This window comes from Lontra canadensis, unplaced genomic scaffold (assembly GCF_010015895.1).
Source record: "Lontra canadensis isolate GAN:19392208 unplaced genomic scaffold, GSC_riverotter_1.0 scaffold7, whole genome shotgun sequence".
Taxonomy (NCBI): domain Eukaryota; kingdom Metazoa; phylum Chordata; class Mammalia; order Carnivora; family Mustelidae; genus Lontra; species Lontra canadensis.
This window is the reverse complement of record NW_022631001.1, coordinates 23,015,561-23,043,280: the sequence shown is the minus strand read 5'-3', so window position 1 is coordinate 23,043,280 and position 27,720 is coordinate 23,015,561. Positions and strand designations below refer to the sequence as shown.

The following is a 27,720-nucleotide window of genomic DNA, read 5'->3' as shown; positions in this document are numbered from 1 at the left end:
AAGTTTTCAGCTCATCTGGATAAATATCCAGGAGCATGATTGCTGGATTTTACAGTAATAAGCCTATGTTTAGTTTTGTAAGAAACTTTTAAAGTGCTTTATCCTTTTACATTGCCACTAATAATGAATGACAGACAGTTCCTGTTGGTCCACATCCTTGCCAGCATTTAGTATTGTCAGTGTTTTAGGTTTAACTATTCTAGTAAATACATGTCGTATCTCACTGTTGTTTTAATTTGCAGTTCCCTGATGACATATATGGTGTGAGCATCTTTTCCTATGCTTATTTGCCTTCTCTGATGAGATGACAGTTCAGATCTTTTGCCTATTTTTTAATTGGGTTGTTTATTTACTTACTGTTGAGCTTTTAGAGTTTTTTTGTATATTTTGGGTATCATTCCTTTATCAAATAAGTGGTTTTCAAATATTTTCTCCCAGTTTGTGACTTATCTTTTCATTCTTTTAATAGTGGTTTTTGCCAAGTAGAAGGTTTAATTTTAATGAAGACCAACTTAGTTTCTTCTTTTATGATCATGCATTTGATGTTGTATATAAAATCATCTCCAAGCCTAAGGTCACCTAAATTTTCTAGTATTATCTTATAGAATTTGTATGATAATTTTTTAAAAGATTTTATTTATTCAAGAGAGAGAGACAGAGACAGAGACAGAGGAAGGGGGGAAGAGCAGAGGGAGAGGGACAAGCAGACTCCAGGCTGAGTGCTGAACCTGATGATGACCCTGAGATCGTGACCTGAGCAGAAATCAAGAGTCAGACACTTAACCTACTGAGCCACCCAGGCACCCCACATAAGATAATTTTTTTATTTCACACTAGTTTTGTGATTTAATTTTTATGAAAGGTATAAGGTCTGTATCTAAAGGTTCTGTTTCATTTTGTTTTGCTTGTATGCACCTGTCCAGTAGTTACAGCACCGTTTGGTGTAAAGACTATCCCCTTTTCCATTGAATTGCTTTTGTTCCTTTGACAAAGAGCAGTTCACTCTATTCGTGTGTGTATGTGTTTCTGGGCTGTCTCTTCTGTTCCATTGATTTATTTGTCTCTTCTGTGTCCATATCAAACTGTCTTGATTCTTGTAGCTTTATAGTAAGTTTTAACTTTAGATAGTGTCAGTCTTCTAACTTTGTTCTTTTTCGGTATTGAGCTATTGTGTTTTTGTTTTGTTTTGTTTTGTTTTTTCCTTCCTAGTAAACATTAGGATCAATTTGTTGGTACCAACAAAATAACGTGCTGGGATTTCACTGGATCTATAGGTCAAGTTGGGAAAAATTGACATCTTAATAATATTGTCTTTCCATCCGTGAATATGGACATTCATTTATTTGGATCTCCTTTGATTTCTTTCATCAGTTTTTCAGTTTTCTTCATTTAGGTCTTGTACATATTTTGTTATGTTAGTCTTATACCTAAATATTTCATTTTTTTTAGTCTAATGTAATGTTGTGTTTTAGATTTCATGTTCTAATTGTTCCTTGCTGTTACATAAGAAAGAAATGGGCTTTTGTGTATTAACTCTGGATTGTGCAACCTTGCTATAATCACTTACTAGTTCCAGGAGGCTTTGGGTTTTGTTTTGTTTTTTTGACGGGTGGGGAGGGGTTGATTTTTTGAGATTTCCTACACAGACAATCAAATCCTCGGTAAGCAAAGATGATTTTATTTCTTTTTTCCCAGTCTGATAGTTTTTATTTCCTTTTCTTATTGTATTGCATAGTTAGGTTTTTCAGTACATGTTTCACAGAGTGGTGGAAGGGGACATCCGTGCCTTGTTCTCCAGTGTAGGGAGAAAGGATCTGGTTCACTTCCATTAAGTATGGATAATCCCCAATGTAAGATTTTACTTTATGATAGTGTGAAAATGATACATATTCAGTAGAAACTGTACTTCAAATTTTGAATTTTGATCTTTTTCCAAGCTAGCAATATATGATGCTGGGGATGATGCCTGGTAGCAGTAACAGATCACAGTTGTCAGTCAGCTACGTGATCATGAGGGGAACAACTGATAATACTTATAACCATTCTGTACCCATGCAGCCATCCTGTTTTTCACTTTCAGTACAGTATTTAATAAATTACATGACATATTTAACACTTTATTATAAAACGGTTTTGTGTTAGATGATTTTGCTCAACTGTAGATTAATGTAAGTGTTCTGAGCACACATAAGGTAGGCTAGGCTAAGCTGTGGTGTTCATTAGGTTAGGTGTATCAAATGTATTTCAACTTACAATATTTTTAACTTATAATGGGTTTATTGGGGCATAACCCCATCATAAGTTGTTGTTGGCTGTAGGTTTTCTGGCAAATATTCTTTACAAGTTGAGGAAGCTTTCCTTTATTCTTAGTTTGCTGAGAATTTTTATCATAAATGGGTATTGAATTTTGTCATATGCTTTTTTGGCATGTATTGATATGATTATATGACTTTTCTTTTTTGCCTGGTTTATATGGTGAATTTCACTGATTACTGAATGTTCAGCCTGCTTTGCATACATGGAATAAATTCCATTTGGCTATGGTGTATAACTCTTCTCATACTTGTTGGATTTGATTTGCTCCTATTTTATTGATGAATTTGCATCTGTGTGTATGAGAGATTGGTCTGTAATTTTCCTTTCTAGTGATGTCTTTGATTTTGGTATTAGGGTGATGCTGGCCTCCTAGAATGAGTTAGGAAGTTCTTCTATATTTTGAAAGAGTTTAAAGAATTAGTGTTATTTGTTTATATGTTTGGTAATATTCACCAGTGAAACCATCTGGGCCTGGTACTTTACATTTTAAAAGACTATTAGTTATTAATTTAATTATTTCATATATAAGCCCTTTCAGATTATTTTTCCTAGCATGGGTTTTAGTAGGTTGTCTTTAAGGAATTGGTCCATTTCATCTAAGTTACCAAATTTGTGGCCATTGAGTTGTTTATAGTATTCTTTAATTATTCTTTCAGTGCCCATGGGATCAGTTGTGATGGCTCCTCTTTCATTCTTCATAATATTAATTTGTCTTTTCTTTTTTTCTTGGTTAGCCTGGCTAGAATTTTATCAAAGTTATTGGCCTTTTCAAAAAGCCAGCTTTTGATTTTATTTATTTTGTGATTTTCTCCATTTTATTTATTCTCTTTGAGGGTTCATTAACTTCTTGAATTTGTAGATGTATTTCTTTGCCTAATTTGGGAAGTTTTTCATCATCGTTTACTTTTTCACTTCTGCTTTATTTCTTTTCTCCTCCCTGTACTGGATGTTACAAATATTAGGTCTTTTTATATAGTTGCACAGATCCTGAGACTGTTTTGTTTTTTTTTTTCTTTAACAACACTCTGTTTTCTCTCTCTTGTTTAGATTGGGTGGTTTCTGTTGCTCTGTTTTCCAGCTTAAAGGTTCTTTTCTCTGTCTCCTACATTCTGCTGTTCAGCTTATTCACTAAGTTTTTTATTCAAGATATTTTCAGCTCTAAAATTTCCTTTTTTGGGGGGCACCTGGGTGGCTCATTTGGTTGGGCGACTCCCTTCGGCTGGGGTCTTGATCCTGGAGTCCCGGGATCGAGTCCCACATCAGTCTCCCAGCTCCACGGGGAGTCTGCTTCTCCCTCTGACCTTCTCCTCGCTCATGCTCTCTCTCACTGTCTCTCTCTCAAATAAATACATAAATAAAATATTTTAAAAATAAAAATAAAATTTCCTTTTTTTTTTAACTGGAGGAGATTATGCTAAGTGAAATAAAATTTCCATTTGATTCTTTTTTGTATCTTCAGTTTCTTGACTGAGACTTTGTATTTCTTTATCAAGATGTTCTTTTTTTTTTATTATTTGTTTCACGGATGTTCTTAATTGTTATTGAAGCACTTTTATGATAGCTGCTCCCAGGTCTTTGTCAGATAATTGTAACATGTCTGTCATCTCAATATTGGTGTCTCTCTCTTTTTTAAAGATTTTATTTATTTATTTATTTATTTTTTTGAGAGAGAGACAGCACAAGCGGGGGCAGAAGGAGAGGGAGAAGCAGACTCCCTGCTGAGTGGAGAGCAGGACGTGAGGCTCAATCCCAGGACCCTGGGATCATGACCTAAAGGCAGACGCTTAACTGACTGAGCCACCCAGGCGCCCCTCAGTATTGGTATCTCATAATTATCCTTTTTCATTTACTTTGACATCTTTCTGGTTCTTGGTGTATTGAATTATTTTTAATTGAGACTTGTACATTTTGGATATGATGTTATGAGTTTCTAGATCTTATTGAAACCTCTTTGGTCTGGCTTTTTCTGACACCTCTTTCTCTGATAGGGAAGGGAGAGATGCTATCTCATTACTGCTAGGTGGGTATAAAAGTTCAGGTTCCTCAAGCAGCTTCCATTGACACCCAAGTGGCAGGAGTATGGGGGAGGGCATCCTTACTTTTGAGCAGGACTGGGAGTTCCCACTCTCCACTAGGCCTTCACTGCTACTGACCTGGCTAAGAGGTGTAGTAATACTTTGGTATTGTTCCCCACATGGCCTCCACTGATAGCATGCTGAATAGACTGGCCTCATTAACACTGTGTAGTAAGGAAAGTTCTCACTCTCCACTAAGACTCCTCTGGTATCACTCAGCTGGGAGGGAGAGGATTATCTCATTATTTTTGTAAATCAGGCTCGGCTTGTGCTGTCCGCTGATACTGTGGATGGTTATCACCTGGAAGGGGTGAAAGCCCCAGGTCCCTGGTTGACTTTCTCTGAAATCTGTGGGATATTAGAGCACCTTGGTTCAGTTTGGCAGGGATGGAAATCTACTTTTTGTTTCTGTGGATTCTATATAAATGGAGTTTGTGGCCTTTTTAAACTGGCTTTCACTTAGTATAGTGTTTTCTTTTCTTTTTAAAAAGATTTTATTTATTTATTTGAGAGAGAGAGAGTGAGAGAGAGAGAGAGAGAGCACAAGCAGGGGGAGCAGCCAAGGGAGAGGAGGAAGCAGACTCCCTGCTAAGCAGGGATTCGACAATGGGACTGGATCCTAGGACCCTGAGGTCATGACCAAAGACAGATGCTTAATTGACTGAGTTACCCAGGTGCCCCAGTGTAGTGTTTGCAAGGTTCATTCATGTTGTAGCATTCATCACTATTTCATTTCTTTTATTGCAAGGTAATATTCCTTTGTACGGATGTACCACATTTTGTTTTGGTTCATCAGATGATGGACATTTGAATTGATTCCTCCGTTTGGTTATTATAAATAATGCTGTTATGAAAATTCATATTCAGATTTTTGTATGGACATATTTTTAGTTCCCTTGGGTGTGTACCTAGCAGTAGAATTACTGGGTCCTGTGGTATGTCTATGTTTAAGTTTTTGAGAGCTCCATTTTTTAAAAATGAATTTTTGTCTTAATTATATTGTGATCTCGGGAAAGAGGCCTGAGATATTTGTAGTGCTTTTTGGATTCTTAGAAACACCTGTCCCCAGACTTCAGGTTTATTCTCTGCTTACATCTGTGTTCTTTCTATTAAAATGGCCAGTGCAGATAATTAAGTTATTCAAGAGATCTTTAAATTAGATGACTATTAAGGTGCTTTACATCATTATTAATTTGGAGACACTGTGAATGTATAATTATTCATAGTCATGACTTTCATAGTCATAAATTTACCTGTGCTTTTTAATTATTTAGAGAAAACAAAGTGAGTGCTTGCAATTAAAAATTTTGGTGCTTCGAAATGAACTGGAAAGACAGAAGAAAGCTTTGGGACGGGAGGTGGCATTACTGCATAAGCAACAAATTGCATTACAGGACAAAGGTGAGTAAAAATACCATACAAACAGCCTAACCTCTATATTCAGTTTACCTTTTTCATTCTCCATAGGCTCAAATAGTCATCTTTGTACAAATATGGTGATATGATTCTAAAAATTTTTTGGAAGTATTTTGAAGGTGATACAGAAGGGTGTATAAAGATACACACACATTCACCCACACAATATTTCAAAATTTCAAAATGAGCACACTTACGTAGGCAGCATCTCCACTGGGAAACAGGGCATTACAAGGAGCCCAGAATCTCAGAAGCTTCGTCGTGTTCCCTTCTGTTTAGGATATTTCCAGCCAGACTAACCACTACCTTGACTTATTACACCAAAATAGGTTTTGCTTCATCTTAAACTTTATGCAAATAAAATCATATAATATGTACATTTTATGTGCTGGCTTCTGTTCAATATTTTGTTTGTAAGTTTCATCCTAACCTGCATAGTCTTAGTTCATTCTTACTGCCCGTAGTATTCCATTGTGCAAATATAGATATGAATTTATTAATTCTGGCTTTTGGCAATTTCTAGTTTGGAAGTATTAGCTAATGCTTCCATGAGCTTTCTCATACATGCTTCTTAATGAAGTTTTTTTATGCATTTCTCTTGGATATAAACTTAGGAGCAGAATTACATAGTTACAAGATAGGCATATCTTCAGCTTTAGTAGATTATGTTGAAAAGTTTTCCAATGTGCTTGTGCCCATTTTACCTCCTCTCCACCCGGCAGTGTATCAGCTCTCTTGTCCTGTGTCGTTGGTGGCACTTGGAACTCTCTGCCTTTCTAGTGGGTATGTTGTAGTATCTCCTCGCAGTTTTAATTTTGATGTCCCTGAAAACTAATGAAGTTGAACACTATTTTATGTTTCTTGCTGACTGGGATACACTCCTTTGTGAAGTACCTGTTGAAGTCTTCCTGCCAGGACCTTCTCACCTGCCCCCTTCCAGTTTTTTTGGGGGTGGGTAGAGGGTCAGTAGTTCTTTATATATTATAGATAAGGTTTCTTTGTTAGAAATATACATTTAAAAATGTATTCTCCCATTCTGTGGTTTGCCAGTTCATTCTGTTTGGTTTTTGTTTAAGATTTTTATTTATTCATTTGAGAGAGACAGACAAAACACAAGCAGGGGGAGAGGCAGAGGGAGAAGCAGGTTCCCTGCTGAGCTGGGAGCCTAATGTGGGACTCAATCCCAGGAGCCCAGGATCATGACGTGAGCCAAAGGCAGGCCCTTAACTGACTGAGCCACCCAGGCACCCTTTCTTTAATGATACCTTTACATGAATAGAAGTTCCATTTTATCAATCTTTCCTTTTATAGTAAAGATTTTTTTATGTCCAATTTAGGAAATATTTGCTGATTTTAATGTCATAAAGGTGTTATTCTATATTTTTTGAAATGCTTTACTATTTTACTTTTTACATTTGTATTTGTAATTCATTAGGATTTGTTTTTTTGTGTATGATATTAATAAGATTCATTTTTTCATACAAATATTCAATTGACCCACTACCATTTACTGGAAACCTTTCTCCTTTGCACTGCAGGCTCACTTTTGTCATAAACTGGTGGCCATGTACTTACCTGTCTGTTGCAGGCCCTCTGTTCCGTGGATCCATTTGCCTGTTCCTTTGCCATTATCTCAATGTTCTAATTTCTCTTGTGTTATAATTGGTCTTTATATCTGTTAAAGTTCTTCCCCTTAGTTGTTCCTTTTCAAGATCACCTTTTTTCATCTTTGCAAGGATGGAAATCTACTTTTTCGTTTTTATTGTTGTGCCTGTTCTAGACATTTCATATAAATAGAATCTGTGGCCATTAGCATGACCAGTAACTGGCTTATTCCTATCCTTTTGCATTTTCATATGGTTCTATACAGAAAAGGAAATCTGGCTAGTATTTTGATTGGGACTACATTTAATATATTTATCAATACAATTGGGGATAATGGACATCTTTAAAATATTGAGTCTTACAACCCAAGAAAATGGTATATTCCTTTGTTTATTAAATCTTTACAAAACATGAATAAGGTGAACTAATTGTTAGTACGTGGATGTTTCCCATAATTCATTGAATTTATTTCTATTTTTTGATGTTTTATTATACTATTATAAATGTTTAAATTTTATGTTCTCCTTCTTGCTGATGTGTAGAAATAGAACTGATTGTTTTAAAGTGGTATTGATTTTTATTATATGTGCAGATTCCTATATCACATCCTGACTCAGCATGACTTACAATGTCATGTCAGTCTGAATGTTTCAGCTGTAAAAAACTTTTAGTTTCTTAAATATGCTTCAGTCTGTCTTGCCTGCATTTAAGCCACTGTTTAAATGTTACTTTCCCCAGGACATTTTTCACTGGCTCCCTTTCCCTTCTCCTGCCTCTGCCCCCTTGGTTAGATGTACTACCATGTGTTTCCGTAGCATCCTGTGTCCATTATAGCATTGTTAATTATTAGTTTATCCCCTCCTCTAGGCGCTAAGATCTCTGAGGGGAGACCTTGCCCAAGTACTGTGTGAAAAACTTATATTCTTTGGGCATGGTACAGTGCCTGGACTCAGTAAGCATTGAATGAATATTTATTGAATGAATGAATCATATTCATGGTTGTCAGTCTAATGTCGTGGGCTTATTGCCAAAGAATAAAGACTTCTGTACCTTCTAGCTTAGCATTCATTGGGAAAACTGATACTCTCATGTGAAACACTATAGAAAAAAATACTATATATTGTTTGGCAGTGCTTGTTAAAGTTATCTGTGCTGCAACACAGCTTGCATATTGATTTTGAGACATGAGAGTCTGATGGGATAATGCCACTTAAATTGTGAGACATTGTGAGCAGAGTGTATTTCCACAGTCTGTTGAGTGACTCCAGATAACTAGGTAGCTGTGTACATACAAGACCTGCTTTAAGAGGTCTTCTCTTCTGTAGCAAGACTTAGTTCTTATGGTGGCGTGGAATTTTTATTATATTCAAATTGCCTGTTACCTGTAGCATGTATTTCTGCACATCTTTTTGTAGTGTCATCAATTTTTAAAATGAGAACACTATAGCATTTTAGAGGGGTTCAGGGCATTTGCCATTTTCTAAAAAGAGAAGTAATAATACTGATAGCTATAATGTTTCAGTTGCCATACTTACCACTATATAGATATGATGTTATTTAATCATCACAATAATTCTGTGAGGTAAGTACTGTTATTATTGACATTTTACAGTTAGGGTCAGAGACATTAAATACCTTTCTTAAGTTCACACAGCTAGTGACAGGTGATGTTGGGATTCAAATCTATTGATTCTAAAACTCTCATTGTATAATACTGCGTAATACTACATTTTACCAAAGATATGCTAAGTAAAGCCTGTGGAATGTATATTATTAACAGCATATGGTAAAAGGATAGGGAGAGTTCTCCTGTTATGTTCTCAATTGTGTTTTTTCTTATAATGATAGAGTGAAGTCCCAGGAAGTCTGTCATCAGCTTGTAAACAGATGGAATGATAAACAGTGATTTCTATCCCATTTAAAAGGCTGAGTGTAGGAGTGCCTGGGTGGCTCAGTAGGTTAAGGGTCTACCTTCAGCTCCAGTCATGGACCCGGGGTCTTGGGATCAAGCCCAGCATTGGGCTCCCTGCTCATCAGGGAGCTTGCTTCTCCCTCTGCCTGATGCTCCCGCTGCTTGTACTCTCCCTTTCTCTGACAAATAAATAAATTAAATCTCAAAAAAAAAAAAAAAAGACTGAGTGTAATAATAATAACGGATGAATGGATAAGGAAGATGTGGTCCATATACACTATGGAGTATTATGCCTCCATCAGAAAGGATGAATACCCAACTTCTGTAGCAACATGGATGGGACTGGAAGAGATTATGCTGAGTGAAGTAAGTCAAGCAGGAGAGTCAATTATCATATGGTTTCACTTATTTGTGGAGCATAACAAATAACATGGAGGACAAGGGGAGTTAGAGAGGAGAAGGGAGCTGGGGGAAATTGGAAGGGGAGGTGAACCATGAAAGACTATGGACTCTGAAAAACAATCTGAGGGGTTTGAAGCGGTGGGGGGTGGGAGGTTGGGGGAACCAGGTGGTGGGTATTAGAGAGGGCACGGATTGCATGGAGCACTGGGTGTGGTGCAAAAACAAGGAATACTGTTATACTGAAAAAAAAATAATTGCTTATACTTATAGATTATTCATTACTGAGGCAATGTCTTGTGTTTTCTATTCTTCATCTTTTTTATTTTTTTAAGATTTTACTTAATCACTAGAGAGAGAAAGAGAGCACAATCAGGGGGAGTGGCAGGCAGTGGGAGAGGGAGAAGCAGACTCTGTGCTGAGTAGGGAGGGAGCCCAATGCGGGGCTTGATCCCAGGACCCTGGGATTATGACTTGAGCTGAAGGCAGATGCTTAACCGATGAACTACCCAGACACCCCTATTCTTTATCTTATTTGGTTTTTACCTGTAGTCCTATCAATTAAGGGTATTCTTATTACCCTCCTAATAATAAATATATATTATTACTCAATTTTCATATGAGGAAACTGAGTCTCAGAGAGGTTAAGGACTTGTCCAAAGCCACAAAGCAAGTTAGAGTGGAGCCTGTGTTCAGAGTTACTGGTGCCTAACTCTGCAGCAAAGGAAGATTATAGGATTTTGTAGATATCTGTTCTACTGTTTTAATTCTGACAGTCAAATCAGAATTAGCACATTTTTTAAAAAAGATTTTATTTATTTATTTGACACAGAGAGAGATCACAGGTAGGCAGAGAGGCAGGCAGAGAGAGAGGAGGGGAAGCAGGCTCCCCGCTGAGCAGGGAGCCTGATGCAGGGCTCGATCCCAGGACCCTGAGATCATGACCTGAGCAGAAGATAGAGGCTTAACCTACTGAGCCACCCAGGCACCCAGAATTAGCACATTCTTGTATCTCCATTTTATCATGGAAATAAAGGATGAAAATGCTCAAAGTTAAATATATATTTGCCAGGATGGGTCAGAATTACTGATTTTTAACACTGACTCTATATTGCAGGAACTTTCTCCCCACTTTTATACAAACATTTGAGATGAGTATTATTTTGTATTTTCCTGAACTGTTGGAATCATTGAAAGGTTAGGATCTAACACCTTGGTCTCAAACATAAGGAGGAGAAAGAGTGCTGCTGTTGGCTGCAAAATTTCTGCCATTGTGTATCACTATAGACTGTGGTGGTCCGCACTAGGGTGGGGGTGGGGGATTGGAAAAAAGGGGTGGCTGGATACAGATAACCAGATTTATGTACCAGTAGATCTTGTTCTACTTGGTGGGGACCGCTGTTCTTCAGAGTGATTGTGCTAGGTAACCAGAGACATATTTATTATCGGTTGGAGAGAACATTTGTGTTGAACCATATTCTTGCATGCTTACACTGAATGTACTATTTAATGAATCTTGAGTCAGGTTAAAATATTTAAAAACACCTGAGTCACTGGTATTGGTAACACGAAGGGGAAAATGTATTTGTCACCTGTGCATGTGCTTAGATTTAGCATGTTTGCTAATCATTTGTGAAATGATTTGCTAATATGAATATTACTGACTTCTTACATATTATGACTTCTTTTTGGAATTTGGTGCTTATCCAGGCACTTGGTTCTCAGCCCAAGAGTGCAGTTAGTATACAGCGTCAGTAATATATGATATTTAATCATTGCTACTGATTCTTCTGAATGATCTTAAAGGAATCACTTAACTCTGCAACTTTTTACACATATGTGTAGTGAGGATAGCAGCTCATAGCAGTGCCATAGGGATTAATTTGTGTGAACATTTGGGAGAAACCAGGTGCCTATTATATATTTTATATTTTTGTTTATAAAAATTTATTGCAGTAGGATGATATATTGGGAAGAGGCAAAAAGATAATTTCTGTCCATGTTGCTGACTTGCTGAGTGGCCACGTGCTCTGAGGGGCCTCATTACTCCACACCTGTAAGTTTCCCCTTCTCACTCCTCAAAGGCTGTGGTGTTCAGCTTGTCTACAGCAACTTCCAGATGGGCCATGAGCTGATCCGTTCAGTATTAATGTTTATTATTGGATGCATTTTCATTGTTGGCAGATATTAGTCATTTAACTTATGATGTTAATAAAAAACAGATTTCCCCTCGTTAGTGTCTTAAACCAAATAATCTCTCCATTAATTAATTATATGTTAGCTTACAGTGTCTGTTGCCTCAACCCCCAAATCTTAGAGAAGCAACACTCCATCTAAATTAGTTTGCTTGAAACTTGGTTTAGAAAATGGTATGAAACATTGGTCTTAAGGAAATGTGTTTAGGTTATAATCTAAACACATTTTACAAATGTTGACAAAATCTAAGAACTCTTCAGTGTGCCTGGGGAGTGATACGAACTTTTTAAAAGCACAGTTCTCTAAGCTTTGTAGGAAGTGGCTATTTTTTAATGCAGTTAATTTTCTTGATAGTAACAATAACGTATATAAGGTACTTTATAGTTAGAAAGTGCTTACACAGAGATTATTGTATTTGATTTTTAAAGTATCCCTGAGACCTTGGTATGGCAAATATCATTATCTTTGTTTCATATATATGAGATAACTGAGAAGATAAGTGACTGGGGCCAGTTATGAACAGATAGTTTGGAGCAAATTTGGGATGTTGACCTAGACCTTTATCTCTAAACTCTGTGCTTTTGTCACTATTCCATATTATCTAAAACCTTACAAAATACATTCATTTAAACCCTGCATAAATCTTAAAAAGTGGGTGACTTTTATTGAAATTCCATAACGTGCTAGATATTTCACTTATGGTATATTATTTAGTTCTTAAAAGGGCCCCAAGAGAATAATTTCCCCCCATTTTATCAAATGAGAAAAATTGGGCCTCAGAGACATTTGTCACAAATAAGAGCAGATCCAAATTCAAATTTAGGTTCTCTGACTCCAACACTTGTCTTGTTTCTACGAAACAAAATATTGTTGCTTTCTCTAGTATGTGCCCAACAGATAAATTGACTAATGGTTTGCTAGTTTTCCATTTGGCTTGTGGACTGTTAGATAAAGAACTTTGTTCTACTCTATACCTTTTTATTATAGGGTGGGTGAAGTGATTTTTTTTTCCCCAAAGATGTCTTTGATTTGGTTACATCTTAATTCATTAAGAGGTCTGGATTAAAAATCTGCCATTGTCTCATTTTCTCCCTAGACCTGTCATTCAACCTTTTTGGTCTTATCTTCTCTTCACAAACAAAAAATTTTGAATTATGCAGTCCAGATTTCTTACATCTCTAATACTCTATTTACCTCAGAAAGTTAAGATTGGCAAAAAGGAGTGGAATCTGTTAATCTTTTTTACAAATCTCTTTATTTTTCCAAGTTTGGTACCAACAATGTATTTCCCAGCAATGAAAGATACAAAAATAGAGAGCAAGGGAGATTCTCTGACCCTAAGTGTGTATGTATGTCTATAGACGTTGTTTATTAACTGGGAAGGCATGTGGTGGGACCTTCTGTTTTAAAGATCATCAATTCATTTTGCTAAGCAAGAGCAAAAACAAGCACATTCTTTTAGTAATGTAGTGTGTAGAAGTCAGCTATGTCAGATTTCATTGCTGAGATTTAGGGAAAAAATCCTCTTGGTAATTTCAGTAAATAGAAAGTTTTGATCCTTTATTGCCAAAATAAGAAATGTTTTATATGGAGTTTCCATCAATTATGATCACTTCTTTTTTAAATTTAATTTAATTATTATTTTTTTAATTATTTATTTATTTGACAGAGAGGGACACAGTGAAAGAGGGAACACAAGCAGGGGGGGTGGGAGAGGGAGAAGCAGCCTTCCTGCTGATCGGGGAGCCCGATGCAGGGCTTGATCCCAGAACTATGTATCTAGTTTACTTAATTAGTTTCTTTTTGGTTGGTAAAGTATTGTGCTCTTTTCTCATAAAAGAAGAATCACACAGTATTTTTAAATTGAGGCTTCAGTTTCTACTAAAAGGTTATTGATTTCTATTTGAAATTATAAAGACATTATTAAGTATTATGTAACAGTTTTTTCCTCTTCCATCATAAGGTCACAAATTGAAAAATCACCTCACTGACTTTATAATTCAAGATATATTTATTTGTAATGATAGCAGAATTTAAATTTTATTAGTCTGTGTATATGTTCTGATTTTTTTATAGCCGTCTGACAGAAATTCCTAAGCAGACTTCCTTAAAAATTATTAATATCTGCCTTTCAAAAACTTCTGAACCTGAGGACAGTTTTTCCCTGGGGCTTATGCTCTTAAAGTTTCTTTACTTTGAGCTGTTGACATTGTATGTAGCATGTGAAAGCAGAGAACTTGGCAGTGGGGAGGACAAATCTGGGTCCTGAGTAAACTTCAGGTTTTCTTTTCAGAATGATTGTCTCCATATATTTATAATTATTTATTCCAGTAATGTCCTAAATGGACTGTAGGGAAGGTAAACTATCATATTTTAATCTCCCTCTTTTGTAATGGAAGGTATAGATGGACAGAAATAAGCCATCTGACAGAATTTTCATTTGGCTTACCATCATTTTTCTCTACTGGAATTCCAAAAAGCTAGATGTGGCATTTACAAAGAATACTTTTGCAATTGGCTGGTTCAACACAGAGATAAGAAGAGGTCAGAAGGCATGTAAAGGAAACAGGAAGAACACTGAGTATGTGTATGCATGTGTACCTTCATCAAGCTCTTTGGTCATCATTTGTGGAACACCAACAACGACCCCAGCATCAGTAAGATGTTAGAAACGTAATCACAGGTGTGATAAGTATATGACACAGATATTTCGAAGATGTTATAGGAGCACAAAAGGTAAGTATCTGAAAGTCAACACCGGGTAAAGGAAGTGACCCTTAGGTTGAGTCTAGAAGAATACTTCCCAGATAGAGGGAACACTTTATACAGAAGCATAGAGGTAGATTAGAGAATTGTAGGTAATTCTAGTAAATCTACAGCTAAGGATACATTTAAGTAAGGGTCCATAGGAGAAGCCACAGGGGTAAGGAATGCCTTAATCATAAACGTTTTTGTTGAAAGGGCTGGGGATCTACTGAAATAACTTAAGCAAGCTTCTCAAAAACAAAAGGTAGATGAAACCATATTGAGGACTACAATACAGATTGGGAATTAAACGTATATTTTAGAAAGTTCTCTTTGAAGAGTTGAGGATAGAGAACTGTTGGGGAGTTATTATAATAATCTAAGTCTTCCATAATTAAAATCAAAACAGATTGGCAATGTAAAGGGAGGAGGGAGTGTATAGGTTCCAGGAATATTTCGATGATAGACTCTACTGTTAATGGCTTGGTGGGTTTGAGGAGAGAAGGAGAGAAGGACTTAGGATGGTTTCCAGTTTCTATTTTTGACAACTGGCCAGATGATTAAACAAAGACAAATGCTGGAGGAAAAGCAGATATTGGGGTAAAGAGAGAAAAAGGAAGAATTAATTAAGACTTCCAATTTTGGATACTTACCTAGTTGGTAAGATAAGAAACAAGAAACCAACTAAAGTAAATATCAGGTTGTGACAAGTACTAAACAAGCGATGATGATAGACGATAACTGTGGGAGACCATTTCTGCAGAGATTGCTCAGAAAAGGTTTGCCTGAGGAGCTCAGCCTTGAAGGTAAGAATTGCTGGAAAAACAGAGGAAACAGCAAGTGAAAAGGCTTGGAAAGGGTTTGGACTGTGGAACAGAAAAGAGGCCACTGTAGCTGGAACATAATTTTTTAGGAAGAGAGCAGTGTGACTGACATGGGTTGGAATGAAAAGAAATTTGGAGTTTATATAAATGAAGCTATTTGCCTTACCCACTGAACAGAAGGCTAAGAAAATGGCACAGGGGCAGGTTTCCATATTAGGTAGTGGGTAGGACTGTGAAGGAATCTGATTATTTCAGGATGGTACGAGGTGAGACAATTGTATTCAATTTAGAGGTTGTTTAAGGTTTGAGGGGAATGTGTGGAGTAGTCAGGTCCAAGAGTGGGAAAGCACATTGAGGGAATTAGAGTAGGATTGATAGTGGACAGTGTGCCTGGTAGGCTCTGTGCTTGTATGTTTAAAGTAGAGTCAATCAGACTGATTGTGTAATTTTCTTTACCCACTCAGAGCTTCATGAGAGCAGGTTGAGAGAATGAAAATGTTGAACAAAAGTGAAATTAATCCCCATTTTACAGATGAGGAAAATGAAACTCAGAGAAGTTGAGACTTGTCTAGAGTCCTGAAAGTAGCATATGTAGGATTTCAACCCTGGTCTTTCTGCTTCCTGAGTACGGGGGCTTTCCAGTATAGTACCCTGCCTCCCGTAGGATCTGCCTATTGTATTGAAACACTAAAATGAGCTCTGACCTTATTAGCCATCAAGCCAATTGTGTAGAATTACGAAAGGAATCCACTGCTTCCCACTGCATGTTAGAAGGAAGTGCATCAGTTCTTTAGGGAGAAAAAAATTTATTGGCACTAAATTCGGAGAGGAATTTAGCATGCAATTTCTTCTGTGCAGTGTATTAAATACCATAATGAAATATAGTCAATTGCAATTTTGCAAAAGTTACAGCAAGAAATATCTATTAACCCTTGAGAAGGGCAGCATCATAAATCATAGTACAGAAAAGGCAATTCTGCAGGGAAGGAAACTAAAATAGTTCAAGTATATTGCTTTTTGGTCATCTGACTTGATGTAGAGAACCCAGAAGAATGACGGTTTATTGGTTTTAACTTTAATTTTGACAGGAACTGGCCATTATCCAGTCTGAGACCAAACTCTCCAGTGAGAGAGAGCCCAAAGAGTCTGTGTTTTGTTTTGTTGATGGAAGCAAGATTCATATTCTTTAGCTATTAGATTTTCAGGAAACAGCATTGACATTTGGTTATTAAAATTAAGCATCTGACTGGAGTTCTTGCTGAACAGAGAAGCCATCTTCCTAGTAGAGTGGAATGTTAGTGTGTACATGGAAAGGGCCAAACATTTCAGAAAGCCATTTTGGAATATGGTAAACCAAGCAGATGCATTTGCTCTCTCTCTCTCCCTCTCAAGGACCCAGTGATAGATCGTAAAGATACTTACATAAAGAATGAACCAGTGGTCGTGGTCAAAATAACAGAGGGTACCAATGGAATAGCAAAGATTTTGACACAGTTCTCAAAAACACTACATAGATATGATTATTTTGATGCATAAACTGGAGTAGAGAAAAACTGCAGCATGTAACACAAATAGAAAAGGTTTTTGGTACAACTCTCAGAGACTTCAACTTGGAATTTCCAAGTATAGAAATCAGGAATGATGGAGCAATAATTCAGGTAGCTGGGCCTACTAGCTCATTTTCTTTTCTCTGTGAATTTGGAGTAACTTCCTATAATACTTGCTCCAACTGCTTTCTAAACATAATGGATTCTTGACCTAGTTAGGTCCCATGGTACAAGGGTTTGGCATTGGAAGGTGGAACAGAGCCTGGCTCTGGACTTTTACAATTGACCAAGAGGGAAAACATGAAAGGCAGCTCTACTTAGAAGTGAAATGCCTGAGTAACACAATCCCAAAGTGAAGTTCTCCTTACTTGACAGTTGTGGTGGTTTAAACATAAAGGTACTACCTTCTTCCAGCATGGCATATATACTTGGAAGGAAAGCCCAATTGTCAACAGGACCTACCCGCTTACACTGAGCTGGCATTTGGGAATAATGTCTTTCATGTAAATAAATCTTTATAGCTTCAAAAGAAACCTACACTAGTTGCCTGTATTAATCAGTTTAATTGCTTGTCTGTGGATTTTTTAAAAGATTTTATTTGTTTATTTGACACAGAGAGAGAGAGCCACATATATGGAAAGCAGGGAAAGCCATAGGCAGAGGCAGAGGGAGAAGCAGGCCCCCTGTTAAGCAGGGAGCCTGCCTCAGGGCTCCATCCCAGGACGTCAGATTATGATCTGAGCCAAAGGCAGAGGCTTAACCAGCTGAGCTGAGCCACCCAGGCACCCCCGTTCACGGATTTGAAGGGAAAACCAAGGGTCATCATATATTTGAGGAAAACAGTATGAACTAGCCCAAGTTGAACAAACAGAATAGCAGACCCAAAAGGAGCAGAAAATACAAAGAATCAGATTCGACTTCTAGCACCTGCCTAGGATGTAAAAAGGTAGAAGGAACTTCATTTCCACCCTGACAACAAGAGAAAGCTGGGTAATGTACAAACTCAACTTTTCTTGAATCTAAAGAACTAAGATTACAGGTCAACCAAGGAGCCTGATATGTAAGAAAAGATGAGACAGGATATGAGGGCTGACTCACTAGTGGCAGAGCACAGGGGGAAGTTGGGCCACTGTCTAAGAAGGCGAAATAATTTAGTCATAATTTTTAACAAATTGCTAACCACTAAGTCTGCAGACTATATAGCAACTAGAAGGCAGTTCACACCTGTGTATAGTTTATTCTGTGTGAATCTACACTGGATATTCACAAGAAAGATTGGAGACAGGGTAGAAGATGTAGAAAGCCTCCCTTGGTGTGGTATAGGTCTAGAGGGATGGGAGTGGATACTGTTGTTAGAAAGCACAACTCTTCTCTAAGAACAAAAGCATTAAGCCTCTGGAGGAGGAGCTGTTAAGCCCTGCAATCCCCTGGGCATAGGTGAAGGACTGGAGGAAGAAAAAAAGAAAACATTGCCCTTAAGGGTGGGGCAGGAACCTTGTTGCACCTGGACTGTTAGAAACCTTCTATCCCTAAGGGAAGGACAACATCACCGAGAAAGCCCTACCTGATACCTAAGGACACAGGGTCTGTTTAACTCAAACAAGATGAAAGAAAAACTCTGCTCTCCTCCCCAACCAGGCTGGAGAGCCACCACAGTGTGCCATCTGAGGAGTGACTCGCTCTTGTTTCAGTGCGGGTTTACATGGAATACCCAAATCTGAGTGTGGAACAGGTTCACTGAGCAAAAGCCTCCCGCAGATCATCTCCACCACCATCGCCACCTCCAGTAAGGGGGAGTTAGAGGAAATTTGAAGAATGTGTTACACTGAAGGTAACAACAAAACAGCAACCACAAAACTCAAACACAGCCCAGTTCCTAATTGTATTGATGCAATTCCCATAACAGCAGAAGATGCATGCTCTTTCCTTGCTCTATTGTCCTGTGTTCTCTGTTGCACATGATGGTGAGTATTCAATCAAAATTTTTGAGACAGGGAAAAGCAAAAATGAAAAAAACCCATCATTATCTCTCCCCCCACCCAATACCACCAACAAAATGTTATTGAGAAGAAATTAACTCAGAAGAAGAAAAAACCTCAGCAGTGACTCAGATGTTGGGACTATCAGAGAATTTAAAATAACTACGATTAATGTGCTTTAGGCTTTTGTGGCAAGGTGGATAACAAGCATGACTAGGTAGTAAATTTCAGCTGAGAGATGTAAACTATAAAATACATAAGTCTAATGGATATGCTGTAAAGAAAGAACACAGTAACAGAGGTAGAGAAGAGTCTTTGACAGACTCTTCAGTAAATGTGGTACAACTAGGAAAAGAATACGTGAACTCGAATATAAATCAATAGAAATTACCCAAACTGAAGTGCAAAGAGACTCAGACAAAACTAAGATAATTCATTATCACCAGTCCTATATTTTACGAAATGTTAAAAGAAATTCTTGGGGCACCTGGGTGGCACAGTTGGTTAAGCTTCTGACTCAGTTTCAGCTCAGGTCATAATCTCAGGGTCATGAGATTGACCCCCAAGTCAGGCTCTGTGCTCAGTGCGCAGTCTGCTTGAGATTCTCTTTCTCCCTCTGCCCCTCCCATTCTCATTCTCTCCTTTCTCTCCCTGAAATAAATAAATATATCTTTAAAAAAAAAGAAAAAGGAAAAGAAAAAAAAATTCTTCAGCAGAAGGAAAATGATACAGACAGAAACTTGGCTCTACACACAAAAAATGAGATATCCAGAAATGGTTTAAGATATTATAAACACATTTTTTCTTATTTATAATTATGAAAGACTATTTTCTAATGCAAAAATAGCAATGTTTTGGAATTTAAAACGTGTAAAGTAAAATGTGTGAGGAATGTGAACAGTGGGAAAAGGAAGAATTGGGAGTATGGTACTTACAGTTTTTTTTATATTCTACATGAAGTAGTATTTTTTTATATTCTACATGAAGTACTACATGAAGTAGTATAAGTAGTATAATATACTACATGAAGTAGTATACTACATAAGTAGTATAAGTAGTATAATATACTACATGAAGTAGTATAAATATAATCATATTCTACATGAAGTAGTATAATAGTATTTGAAGTTGGACTTATTTATTGATGTTATATACTGTAAACTCTGGGGCAACCACTAAAAATTTAAAATGGAAGTAAGATAGCCAGTAGTGAAGAAAGAGGGAATGGTAAAAAATATTCAATCCAAAAGCATAAAAAAAGATAAAGGAGCAAAGAATAGGTGGAACATACAGAAAACAACTAGCAAAATGGTAGATTTTAAGCTAAACATCAATTATATTAAGTGTAAGCAGTCTAAATATCTCAGTTAAAACACTGAGATTGTTCAGATTTTATATTAAAAAAGACCCAACTAAATGCTATCTCTAAGAAACCCACTTTTAATATAAAGGTAGATTGATTGATTAGAGGCAAAAGAATAGGAATAGTATATCACGCAAATATGAATTAAAAGAAGGCCAAAGTGCGGTGCCTGGGTGGCTCAGTGGGTTAAGCCGCTGCCTTTGGCTCAGGTCATGATCTCAGGGTCCTGGGATCGAGTCCCGCATCGGGCTCTCTGCTCAGCAGGGAGCCTGCTTCCCTCTCTCTCTCTCTGCCTTCCTGTCTACTTGTGATCTTTGTCTGTCAAATAAATAAATAAAATCTTAAAAAAAAAGAAGAAAAGTTAAAAAAAAAAAGAAGGCCAAAGTGGCTATATTAATAATAGACAAAGATTTCAGAATGATGACTATTAACTGTGATAAAGACAGATTTTTAAAACATTGTGGTGGAGGAGTCAGTCACAAAAAGACATAATAATTCTAAATATGTATAATAGAGCTTCAGAGTATATAGATAGTAAAAACTGGTAGAACAAAGAAGAAATAGCCCAATCTATGTTTGTAGCTGGAAACCACAACACTTATCTCTCACTAGTTCATAGAACAAGTGAAGACAAAATCAGTAAGGAGAAAAGACTTTAACAACACTACTAACTAACTTGACCTGATTAAGAGTGGACCACCGTAATGCACACCAGCAGAATATACATTTTTTCATGTGTACATGGAATATTCAGTTAGGCCATAGTTGTTATTGCAAATACGAAAGAGTCAAATGATGTATAATAGGGTCTCTGACTAAAAGAAAGAAACTAGAAATCACTGGTAGATACCTGGAAAATTTCAAATATTTGATAATTGTTCAACACATACATGGGGTGGGCGGTGGAGGTTGTCAACCTGAATGTCATCTGAAATCATGGAGGGTGAATATTTGGGGAGGACCTATACTGTGGCTAAAAAAGATAAGTGGTGTTCCTTGATTATGTTCGGTTTGGGGGGCAAAGTTAACAACGTATGGATCATTTAAATACAGTTGAGAGAGGAGAGAAATATGTTGATAAAATTACTTGGGTTGGTGAATTTATGCAGAGGTCTAACTGTATTATGGTCAGTAATGTACTTCTTGTTCCTTCTTGCAGGAGATGTACAGACTAGTTGAAGGCCCCCTTTCCTATTGGATTGCGGTTTATGAAACTAATTCCCTTTGTAAGATCCAGAGATTAGTGTGTCTGGATCTAAGAATGTTTTTCTGTGCCTCAGTATTTCTGGTGTTATCAGGTCTGGATTGTCAAGGACAAAAGATGTTCTCATTTCTTAGAATAGGAAGACGTGAAAGGACTTTATGATCACATAAATGGACATGTGGGTTACAAAAGTTGATATAAATACAACAATCAGGCATATAAACAAATACAAATCTCTGTGTAGAGCTAAAGCAAACACTTAAAGGAAATTAAATGTTCTGTAATGGGATTGGGATATGGGGTATCAGTTAAAATGTGGAATATTCATATAATTCACATCCATGGAGTTGAAATTTACACAGCCATTAAACATTACAACTCAGACTATCTGTCAACATGTAAAAATGCTTATGACATAATATGGAAAAATCAGAATATACATTTCCTACACACTGTGATTGTAGCTAAAACTACTTATGTTTATGAACTAATAATAAGTAGTCAAAATGCAAGTAATTTTTCCTGTTCTACTTTTTATACTTTCAGAAATGTTGTATAGCATCTATAGGTGAAAAGAAATTAACCACTTTTTTAGAAAATCAACTTCATTTTTCAGAGCAGTTTTAGGTTCATAACAAAATTGTGCTGAAGTTGTAAAGATTTGCCATATATTGCAAACTCCCACACTTGCATAGCCTCCCCCATTAGCAACATCCCTCACCAGAAATGTCTGTTTATTACAATTGAACCTTCAGTGAATAAGCAGGAACACCGAGAGTCCACATCAACTTTCTTTTAAAACGAAGTTGTCTGAATTTTGAAATCTCATCAGGGTTTCTTGGTCAGAAATCCAGAAATCTGGAGGCAGAGACTCTAATTCTTTGATTCCTGCTAGAGGCCAGACTTGTGTCAAATTGAACAAGTTGGGAGGTTTTTTCTAGTGAACCCTCCAGAAGACCTCTATACCCAGCTTACTTTGCCTCCGAACTCTATTCCTTCACGGTCAGGGGATGGGCTCTGCCTTTTTGGTTGTTGGTAAGCAGTCCTATCTGCAGTATTACATCGGGAATTGTCTCCCTCTGTCTCTAGGAAGTGCGTTTTCAGCTGAGCACCTCAAGCTTCAACTCCAGAAGGAATCCCTGAATGAATTAAGGAAGGAGTGTACTGCGAAAAGGTAAACATGGCCCTGAGAATAATGGTTAAGAGTGTTGGGTTTGCTTTGAGGATGGGATTTGGAAAAGTAGCATTCTTTGAAAGCTGGTGGTATTAACCTATATTCCGCACACGTCGGTGCCACATTAATTTATTCAACGAATATTTATGAAGCATCTACTCAGTATTGTAGCCATTACAAGAGTTCCTAGTGTATAGTCATAATCAGAAACGTGAACATTGTTTTTCTAGTGTTGAAGGCCACAGCACCATGACTTAATGTCTGAATCTTCTCTTCCCATCTTCTACAATAGGGTAGCTTATTATCTTCAGTCATTTCTTCAGACTTACTCCTGTTTAGTGTTAGTCCATTGAGATTACTGCCACAGCTTCTAACTTATCTAACATCAGTCTTTCCAGTTCATCCTCCATGTTGCTTACCAGACCTCTCCTCTTTTTTATTTTTATTTTTTTGCGATTTTATTTAATTATTTGAGAGAGAGAGAGAGAGTACGCACATGAGCAGACGGAGAGGCAGAGGGAGAGGGAGAAGCATTGAACAGGGAGCCTGATGCGGGGCTTGATCCCAGAACCCTGGGATCATGATCTGAGCTGAAGGCAGACGCTTAACCGACTGAGCTACCCAGGCACCCCAGACCTCTCCTGTTAAAATATGACGTTAACCATAATTTTTTCTCCTCTTAAGAAGTCATGGTGATTATTTTGCTTAATTTTCAAATAACCTTCAATAAATCGGCACTATACAACTGTAGCTAATTTCAGTCCTCCACAGCATTCAGTTAACAGATGCTAATAGTTTTTCTCTTTATTTTTTTCCAGCACATGCTTAATTTGATGCCACCTCTGTTCTTTTGCTCATGTTTACTCACTTTTTCTGGAAAGCCATCTCATCCTACATTTTTCTTCAAGAAACCTTAGCAGTTGAGCATTCAAGAATGTTAGACCTGGAAAGAACCGTGGGGATCATCTGGTCTGATCTTCTCAATTTGCAGATAGGAAGGCAAGGCTTTGGGAAGTTACTTTGTCCTGATCACAAGGAAAACAGGACTAGATCCCTTTAGGTCTTTAGTACTCCTTGTGTTTCCTACTACTTTTACATTCCACTGTGACCTACAGTTTTTCTGAATCCCTCTTTTTCTTAAATCGTTAACACAGTTGAGCAGGTTAATTTATCCTATAGATGTTTTATCTCTTGGTCTTATGTCTTTAGTTCAAGGGAAGAGGTACATCTCTTGCCACAACTTACTGTTTATTCTTTTTATTCTTTTATTTTCTGAATATGGCAGCAGGCTATTTTTTGAGGTAGCTATGAGTGAGAAACCGAAGACTTCCTTAAAAGAATCAGAAATCAGATTGGCCTCAGATTAAATGAGACTCTAGTCTGCTTACTGAGTCTCTCTAAATTTTGTATGTATCCTTGTTTGTAAAATGGGTGTAATGATATCAACCTAATTGAGTTGTAATGATTAAAGCCATTTATAAAGCTCCTGACATAGAGTGTTAGGTGCTCGGTTAATGATTATTTTTACCCTTTACATCTCTTAGCATGGTGTTAGACACACACAATAGGCCTCAGTATATTTTATCTTGATTTATACTATTTAGAGACTGGTCAGGAGTCATGTTAGCTATTATTCTTGACTACTGTGTTTCTGTGGCCTACTGCAGGCCATTTAATCTTCCTCCACATCAATTATGTGGAAATAAATGTTAACGAGCATGAAAACTTTTTTTGTTGTTGTTTTTTAACAAGTTTGCTTTTTATCTTTGCTCATCAGGGAACTCTTTCTGAAGACGAATGCTCAGTTGACAATTCGTTGCAGGCAATTACTATCTGAACTTTCCTACATTTATCCTATTGATTTGGTAAGTTTCAAATTTTCTGGAAAGAAAAACATTTTTTTTAAAGATGGTTTCTGTTTAAAATGTTTTCTCAATGAAAAAACTCATTGCTCAGCATAAAACCCTCTAGTCCCATCCACCTTGTTGCAAATGGCAAGATTTCATTTCTTTTGATGGCTGCATAATATTCCATTGTATATATGTATATGACATCATCTTTAGCCATGGGGCTAGGGAAGGAAAAAATGAAACAAGATGGGATAGGGAGCGAGAAAAACCATAAGAGACTCTTAATTTCACAAAACAAACTGAGGATTGCTTGGGGGGAGGGGAGGTCTGTGGAGAGGATGGTTGGGTTATGGACATTGGGGAGGGTATGTGATATGGTGAGTGCTGTGAAGTGTGTAAGCCCGACGAATTCACAGACCTGTACCCCTGGGACAAATAATGTATTATATGTTAATAAAAATAATAAAAAAGAGGAAAAATTATTTAAAAAGGAAATACTAATAAACTCTTTGCTCCAGTCTTAATCACATGCGCTGTCATGATTCATTCAGAAGCTAATATCTATTTAAAAAGTGGGTGCATGTTAGGTTCCACCATTTGTTTTTTTGTATCAGTTTGGTGGTGGAATGCACTCAACTTCATCTGAAAGGATGCCAAATAACTTCTGGTCTCTTTAAGATCTATTTTACTCAGCTAGATTATCAACTACCATCAATTCTGACACATACATGCAGAATTGTACATGTACTGCTTTAAAAATATAACTGGTAATTAATTTGTATTAGTACTACTTAGGAAATTCCTGGGGTAATTGTCAGGATGTGAAGTTTTTGAAACTGGTTTCTTAAAGTAAATGTGAAAAATAAAACTTCACTAAAGTTAAAATGATGAGAATTCTTTTTTAAAGAGCCAGATCACTAAATTTGAAGGTTTTATTTTCTTTTTAATGAAAAATGATTTAAAAGACTAATTTTCTGAGAGGAAAGCTAATGGGATTTTAGGTTGCTCACAGAATCTTGTTAATTCCACTTAAAAATCTTCATTTATAACTATGAATTGATCAAGTGATATTTTTGTAATAAAAATTTTACATGGCTTTTTGCTTGGACATGATGTTTTAAATGTTTATATTATTGAAAATTTCAAGTATATACAAATGTACAGATAGTAGTATAATGAATTATTATATACTTGTCGCCCAGCTTCAACAATATTATCATTATGATAATGTTTTGAGTGTAGGACAGTATTGTCTTTGAGTTAACACTGACCTCCTGAATTCTTCGAGATTTGACTTAAGGTTTCTTTGCTTTACATGGAAAAAGAATTAATTTCATTCTTTGGTTATATTCACAGAATGAGCATAAGGATTACTTTGTATGTGGTGTCAAGTTGCCCAATTCTGAGGACTTCCAAGGTATTTTATTTCTTTTTGCATCTAATGATTTATATAATAACTGGGTATGTTTCAGAGAAAAATAGAGATTTCGTAAAGTGTTGGTTGCCTAGCACTTTATCCAGAGGATTTTTGGACCTTCTCTCCCTCCCCAGAAGAAAGAACATAGTCGGATTCTCTAATGGGAGACGTAAGAGAGTATTTAATTCTAATCATGGGGAAAAACTATTAAGTTGTCTATTTGAAATTTAAAGGAAAATCGTTTTAAGTGAGCTTTAAGAAAATTAGACAGTTGGTTTCTTAAAAATACGAATAATCACTCTCTCCTTTTGGTTTGATTTTCCTGAAAATTTGTCTCTGGGAGCAGGAGAATAACAAACACTAATCTGTTCTGTTGTTATTTAGAAAATCACATTTCTGGTAACATGAAACCACTACCATGGTTTCAACATTTATTATACTGTCATTTTTTTCCTCTTTCCAGGAAGAAAAAATGACGTTAAAGATATTATAGACTATGATTCTTAGTAATTGCTGTATTTAAAGTATTTTAATTTTCCTAATCTCTTTACCAGTAGGCCAAAGAAAAGAACTTATTTTATTTTATTTGACATAATGGTAAAGAGGTTTTTGTTTTTTTTTAATTGTTAGCAGAGTGGGTTCTTTTCCCTTAGCCTATACAGTGCTTTGAGGCCTACTAAATAGCTTCATGGATTATTCCCAAAGGTGGTGTATTATCTATTTGGGAAGAAGTTATTTAAAAAGGGTATTACTAGTTTTGTTTCAGACTTTCTTCCATTTCCCAATAAGGAAAATGTTATTTATGGTCATTTAACATTTGAGGCTAACTTGTTACCTCCTTTGGCCTTTACAACAGCCCTTACAAGAAGTAGTTGGGACATAATATGAGTGATAAAACAGGAATGGGAAAACCTATGTTAAAGTCCTGGTTCTCTTTCTAGAAACCATGTAGTTTGGAACAAGCCATCCATACTTTGAGTTGATTTCCTAATCAATAGTATGAACATATTGATTCATGTCCTTACCAGTTCTGCATTATTGTTGTGCAGATTAGATCTGTAAAAGCATGACATTTGCCTAATCTTTAATCCTTACAAAAACAAAGGAAACCTATAAGGAAAGTGGTATAATTTCATATTACAACGTATAAATGAGCTATTTAGTGACTTGCTCAAGACCACAAAGCTAGGTAATGATCTAGCTGGAATTTGTTTGGTTTCCATTATAAAATATTCCAATCTCTTTAAGTCATACAAATGTGCTTTGGTGTTAATTTTGGGCAAAGTTAGGACGTCCTGAAGGTCATAGCACATCTTTTTCCTAATTTCTTCATTCAACGAACCTTATTAAATACCTTGAGCCCTGTTCCAGGGATACAAAGCATTCATTCATTGGAAAATATTAATTGAGCACACCGATATGCCAGGCACTGTGCCGGGTTTTGAGGATATAATAATAGAAAACACAAATACGTTCTCTTCCTTTCATAGAGAATAATATCTATTAAGAGAGACAGCCAATAAATAAGAAAGAATATGCTATCAGAGACAATAGGGGAACCTACTTTAGATAAAGCAGTCAAGGAGACCTGAGGGGAAACATTTGGCAGAAAAGTTGAAGGTTGGAAGAATCTAACTCTGCTGCATTTGGGGGAGGAGCTTTCCTAGAAGAGGGTGCAGCAAGCACGAAGTTCATGAT

At 36.6% G+C, this 27,720-nt stretch overlaps 1 protein-coding gene across 2 annotated transcripts in view; it reads left to right on the top strand.

The window, feature by feature from the left end:
• Nucleotides 1-27,720, top strand: part of UVRAG (UV radiation resistance associated) — a 292,228-nt gene that overhangs the window by 145,453 nt on the left and 119,055 nt on the right. For both annotated transcript variants that reach the window (XM_032853034.1, XM_032853035.1), the window contains 4 exons: nt 5,666-5,792; nt 22,671-22,755; nt 24,533-24,620; nt 25,962-26,022. In XM_032853034.1, the coding sequence (XP_032708925.1) occupies nt 5,666-5,792; nt 22,671-22,755; nt 24,533-24,620; nt 25,962-26,022 (361 nt within the window). The remainder of the gene's footprint in view (nt 1-5,665; nt 5,793-22,670; nt 22,756-24,532; nt 24,621-25,961; nt 26,023-27,720) is intronic.